This window comes from Lottia gigantea (genome assembly GCF_000327385.1).
Source record: "Lottia gigantea unplaced genomic scaffold LOTGIsca_65, whole genome shotgun sequence".
In the NCBI taxonomy this organism is placed as follows: domain Eukaryota; kingdom Metazoa; phylum Mollusca; class Gastropoda; family Lottiidae; genus Lottia; species Lottia gigantea.
This window is the reverse complement of record NW_008710211.1, coordinates 1,381,491-1,388,284: the sequence shown is the minus strand read 5'-3', so window position 1 is coordinate 1,388,284 and position 6,794 is coordinate 1,381,491. Positions and strand designations below refer to the sequence as shown.

Below are 6,794 nucleotides of genomic sequence, written 5' to 3'. Positions count from 1 at the left end.
TCATCTCGACCTAGGCCGGAATGTGTAATAAATACCGTTATTATAACATGTTTATCATATACAATACATGTTCAATGAGTTAATAACACTGTATAATAAATACTGTTATTATAACACGTTTATCATATACAATACATGTTCAATGAGTTAATAACACTGTATAATAAATACTGTTATTATAACATGTTTATTATATACAATACATGTTCAATGAGCTAATAACACTGTATAATAAATACTGTTATTATAACATGTTTATCATATACAATACATGTTCAGTGAGTTAATAACACTGTGTAATAAATACCGTTATCATAACATGTTTATCATATACAATACATGTTCAATGAGCTAATAACACTATGTAATAAATACTGTTATTATAACATGTTTATAATATACAATACATGTTCAGTGAGTTAATAACACTGTATAATAAATACCGTTATTATAACATGTTTATCATATACAATACATGTTCAATGAGTTAATAACACTGTATAATAAATACTGTTATTATAACACGTTTATTATATACAATACATGTTCAATGAGTTAATAACACTGTATAATAAATACTGTTATTATAACACGTTTATCATATACAATACATGTTCAATGAGTTAATAACACTGTGTAATAAATACTGTTATTATAACATGTTTATCATATACAATACATGTTCAATGAGTTAATAACACTGTGTAATAACTACTGTTATTATAACACGTTTATTATATACAATACATGTTCAATGAGTTAATAACACTGTATAATAAATACTGTTATTATAACACGTTTATCATATACAATACATGTTCAATGAGTTAATAACACTGTGTAATAAATACTGTTATTATAACATGTTTATCATATACAATACATGTTCAATGAGTTAATAACACTGTGTAATAACTACTGTTATTATAACATGTTTATCATATACAATACATGTTTAGTGAGTTAATAACACTGTATAATAAATACTGTTATTATAACATGTTTATTATATACAATACATGTTCAATGAGCTAATAACACTGTATAATAAATACTGTTATTATAACATGTTTATCATATACAATACATGTTCAGTGAGTTAATAACACTGTGTAATAAATACCGTTATCATAACATGTTTATCATATACAATACATGTTCAATGAGCTAATAACACTATGTAATAAAAACTGTTATTATAACATGTTTATAATATACAATACATGTTCAGTGAGTTAATAACACTGTGTAATAAATACTGTTATTATAACATGTTTATCATATACAATACATGTTCAATGAGTTAATAACACTGTGTAATAAATACTGTTATTATAACATGTTTATCATATACAATACATGTTCAGTGAGTTAATAACACTGTTTAATAAATACTGTTATTATAACATGTTTATCATATACAATACATGTTCAATGAGTTAATAACACTGTGTAATAAATACCGTTATTATAACATGTTTATCATATACAATACATGTTCAATGAGTTAATAATACTGTGTAATAAATACTGTTATTATAACGTGTTTATCATATACAATACATGTTCAATGAGTTAATAACACTGTGTAATAAATACTGTTATTATAACATGTTTATCATATACAATACATGTTCAATGAGTTGATAATACTGTGTAATAAATACTGTTATTATAACATTTTCGGTGAGTTAATAACTGAAAAAAATAGCGACTTGACTACAATTTAAAAAAAGGTTCAAGGGACGTAAGATGAGAAATTTTCATGCGGAAGGATAATTCTACAAAATAGTCGTTTTCGTGTGCACTGACAGTCGAGTGGATGTTGATAAAATGTAGTGATATGCTTTCACTTCGTTCTAGTCCAAGATTTTCATGATATATTGAATTTTTGTCCAGAAACTAAGCATTGGCCAGTATTTTATGTGACATATTGGAAAGTTTTCAACGAGACTTCTGGAAAAAGTTATAAAAGGTTGAATTTCGAGATTTAACATGGAAACAGATGGTAAATGGATTACTGAAGTCGGTCTTATTTAATAGTAAAAATAAAGGGAGAGAACTGATCATGCATGATATTTATAAGAAATGCTCGGAAAGTTATTTCATGAATCGCATATACTATACCACTCGTTCAAAATCCTAAGACAGTGTATTGTGTCTAGAGTAGACTGATGTAATTGTGGTAGAATAAGTAAAACAAATGATTTGTAATTATTTGATTTAGTTTTATTGAACTAGAGACCTGATTAACAAAAACTTAAAGGAGCAGTATGCAATTTTTCATTATCAAATAGTTCATAAATTATAGCTGAAAATATTTCTAAAATACTATGCTACAGTATTTACATCTATGTATCTACTTGATCAAACTGAATTTGTTTTAAAAGGGTTAATTAAAAACGGAGAGTACTAATTGTTAATTAAGCAGTTTGGTCTATTTGTAATGGCTGGATATTTTTTGCTGAAACCTTTGGAAGACATATTACACATATTTCTCTACAATTAACAAAACAGAATGACCCTTACAATTAGGCGTTTACATTACTTAAATCTACACAGTAGTTTTTTAACCCCTCCTAAAAAGCACGAGAACTTGGAAAAAGGTTACAAAATTAACAACAGGATTTATTTCGCTAAAACTTCCAGATAAGATCAGACACATATTTCTCTAGATTGTAGAAAATTAACAAAAAGGATTTATTTAGCTAAATTGTAGAGTATAGTTTTCATAAATATGATAAAAAACAAAATTCCACCAATAACCAAAAACAAAACAGAATGACTCTTTAAATTAGCATATTCTTGGTAGAAACAGGCCCCAATTTGAAAGCAAAGTGATAAACAAATTACTTGATTCATGTAAATCAAACAAGGATAGCGACTTGACTAATACTAAAAGTACCTTCAATCGGAATCACGCCTGGATAATGAATGTAAATCTGAATCTAAATCTAAATCTACCACAAACTTCAATCGGAATCAAGTCTGGATAATGATTGTAAATCTGAATCTGAATCTAAATCTAAACCTAAATCTACAACAACCTTCAATCGGAATCAAGTCTGGATAATGAATGTTAATCTGAATCTAAATCTAAATCTAAATCTACAACAACCTTCAATTAGAATCAAGTCTGGATAATGATCGTAAATCTGAATCTGAATCTAAATCTAAATCTAAATCTAAATCTACAACAACCTTCAATCGGAATCAAGCCTGGATAATGAATCTGAATCTGAATCTAAATATGGATTTACATCTGAATCTGAATCTGAATCTAAATCTAAATCTAAATCTAAATTTAAAATCTGAATCTGAATCTGAATCTAACTTTAAAATCTGAATCTGAATCTGAATCTAAATCTAAATCTAAATCTGAATCTTCTGAATCTGAATCGAAATCTGAATGTAAAAGATTTAGATTTAAATCCGAATCTAAAAGAACCTTCAATCGGAATCAAGCCTGGATAATGAATCTAAATTTGAATCTGAATCTGAATCTGAATCTGAATCTGAATCTAAATCTGAATCTAAATCTGAATCTAAATTTAAATCTGAATCTGAATCTAAATCTAAATTTGAATTTGAATTTGAATCTAAATTTGAATCTGAACCTAAACCTGCGTGTACCTCATTTAAATATACACAGTTTTTATAAACCCTATAATCATTCACATAATCATAATCTATCTTATAAATATCCAAATCATCATCATCATTTTCATCACAAATAGACTCTAACATGACAGGCAGTGAAAATTGCTCAGAATCTTCATCTTTAAACCGTAGAAAATTAGTCACGATGGAAACATCAAGGATTTCAGAAATTCGGTCATGAATTGCTAGACCTGTATTTTGTCTGATAACTCTTCTACAAATTTCTTTAAGGCTCAGATTGTTGGCGAAAAGATAGAATTTTTCTCTTGGTTTTTCTTTTAAATTTTCTGGCAATAATGCTTCATAATCCTCCTCGTCTTCAAAATGTAATATTTGTGTAATTTGTACAAATGAGCCACCACTTAAATACAAGATTTGCCTTAATTCATGCCTAGATTCTGAAGAAAATTTCTCTAGAGATAACTGACCATAGGAGATTTCTCCAACATCTGAGGTTAAAAGTTGCAGGTTGACATTTTCAAAAACAAGAAATTTGATCAAATTGACGGTTTGATCAATTTGCCATGATGGTTGTGTGAATTTTAGTAAATTTTGAATAATAGTGTTACCATTAAGACATGGCTGATTAAGAGATTGTCTACAACCATGAGACAGAAGTAAATTAAAACATGTTAAATCATAAACACTGTTTGTTAAATCTATGTATTGTAGAGCAGATCGACCATGGCTGTCGACAATATTCACATCAGCTCCACATATTATAAGTGTTTCTAACAATTTTCTATCTTTTTTCATACAAGCCAACATTAAAACTGTTTTCCCACATTTATCCTTAACATTGACGTCTGCATCAAGAATGAGTAAAGTCTCAATACAAGCATTATATCTGGGATAGTATTCACGGGCACACAACTCTTCCACAACTGAATCGTCTTTCATCATATCTAATTTTCCTTTTATCAAAATAAATCCAATAACACATAGGTGAAGTGCTGTATGGCCCTGTTGGTTTTGTTTATTCACGTCACAGGGCAAAGTAGCTAAAAAATTAATAAAGGGTGAATTATTTAAAAGTGAGGCCACCATTAATGGTGAATTGCCACTATTATTTATAAGATTAAAATCTAATCCCGAATATGTCAAAAAACTAAAATCTTTATATAAATAATCCATATAAAACTTAGCCAACAGATGTACTATATTTTCACCTGATGATGTTAAGGAATGGATATAGAGACCATTTTGAATAAAAAACCATAGAGATTGTAAATCATTTTCACTCAAAATAAATTTAACTAACTGAAGTCGGTTATCAACATGACTAGTTAAAACATCAACATTATGTTCGTTTAAAACCCGAACCGATTCCACATTCTGACATTTAGCTATTTTATGAAGAGTTTGTAAACCAGTCTTAGTGGAGAACGGTGAATATCCCTCTTGGTTTTTCATATTGATATCAAAGTTTCCTTCTTTAATTAAGCAGCATATAATTTCTATCTTACCCTCCTCTACAGCTACATGTAATGGTATATAATTCAAATTGTCCTGAGTAATGTCGGTGCAACTGATTAAACACCTTACAATTTCTATATTGTTATTCACAACTGCTAAATGTAACGGTGTATGACCTCTTTTGTTTTTTATATTGTCACCACAGTTCTTCTGCCTGATTAAGCACTTCACAGTTTCTATATTATTATGCGATACTGCAACATGTAATGGCGTATCACCTCTTTTGTTTTGAATATTGTTACCACAGTCAGCCCCGCGGACTAAACACTTTACAATTTCTACATTATTATGCAACACAGCTATGTGTAAGGGTGTATAACCCAACCTGTTTTGTAAATTCACACCACAATCATTTTGGTTCAATATACACCTTACAATTTCAGTATAATTGTACAATACAGCTATATGTAAGGGTGTGCAACCCAACTTGTTTTGTATATTAGCACCACAGTTGTCCTTGTCTAATGTATTCATGTACTTGACACAATCTGTATTATTGTACAATACTGCTGTATGTAAAGGTGTATTACCTCTAATGTTCTGCAAATGGATTTTACAGTCCTTTCGGTTTGTTATACACACTACAATTTCGATTTTACTCATCTGTACTGCTAAATGTAAAGGTGTATCACCGCCACTATCCTTTTTATTGACATCACAGATCCCCTGTTCAAGTATACACATTACAATTGCTAGATTACTTTTCTGAACAGCTTTATGTAAGGGTGTTAAACCGTCAATGTCCTGTACATTGACATCACAGTTACCCGTTCGTAACAAACTATTTACAGTCAATAGATCATTGTTGTTTACGGCATCAAATAAAGACATTTTCAAATCAGTCTGTAATAAATAAAAAATAAAGTATATGATAACTTTGTTTAAGTCGCTATTAAACTGAATGTGTCCACGCAGCATCTCCATGTGGAGTGTTCACAAAATTCTACATTTTCCCATGTGGTTCCGGTAGAGGACTAATTGCTCTGTCCAACGATACCAGCCAATCGCTTCTTCGACTTCTCTGGACTTATCGCCGGACTCGGAAACATAACGTCAAAACGCTCGATAAGAGCGTGCTGATAAATCGAAACCCAAAGTAAAATTGTAAAAAAACGCCCCTATACTCTTTAGCCATTGGTTCGTAATACACGAAACAACAATAATATTCGGGCTACCTCAATAAATGGTGGAGGTGATAGGCCACTTTTCAACTTTGGTGGGCTCGTAACCTTGACCATCGATGACCTTGAAAGTCATATCTATACAGATCAGACAAGAATATCCTATGGAAAATTAACCGAGAAGACCGATGGAAAGTTGGCGCTGATGATACTTCCGGTCTCGGAACGTCAAACATTGCATTCGTTTTGGAAATTTCCGCGAAACTCGGAATTGCCTAATGAAGAATGGTCTGCCAGGTCCACCAGGAGGAACTCAAACCAAGTCAGGCCCGGATCAAGCCGTGAATGGGTAATAAAATGTTATCTACAGGTCGGAAATTCTTGTGGTTTCACGATTTTGTTGTTTTTCTGCACTTTCAAAGTTGGTCGTATTTGTTTTCCAAATTAGTCGACTAAATCATTACACCAATTACTAGTGTTATTATAACAGCAGTTACAAGTGCTATCATTACACCAGTTACTAGTGCTATCATCAAC

General features: G+C 30.2%; 1 protein-coding gene across 1 annotated transcript; it reads right to left on the bottom strand.

The window, feature by feature from the left end:
- Positions 1 to 4,329: 4,329 nt before the first annotated feature.
- On the bottom strand, positions 4,330 to 5,610 carry LOTGIDRAFT_129517 (hypothetical protein; the record flags this gene model as incomplete). Its single annotated transcript, XM_009064815.1, has 2 exons — positions 4,330 to 4,488; positions 5,206 to 5,610. Coding segments are annotated over 2 exons (564 nt in total), but the record flags the coding sequence as incomplete, so codon positions are not given.
- Between the last annotated feature and the right edge of the window lie 1,184 nt (positions 5,611 to 6,794).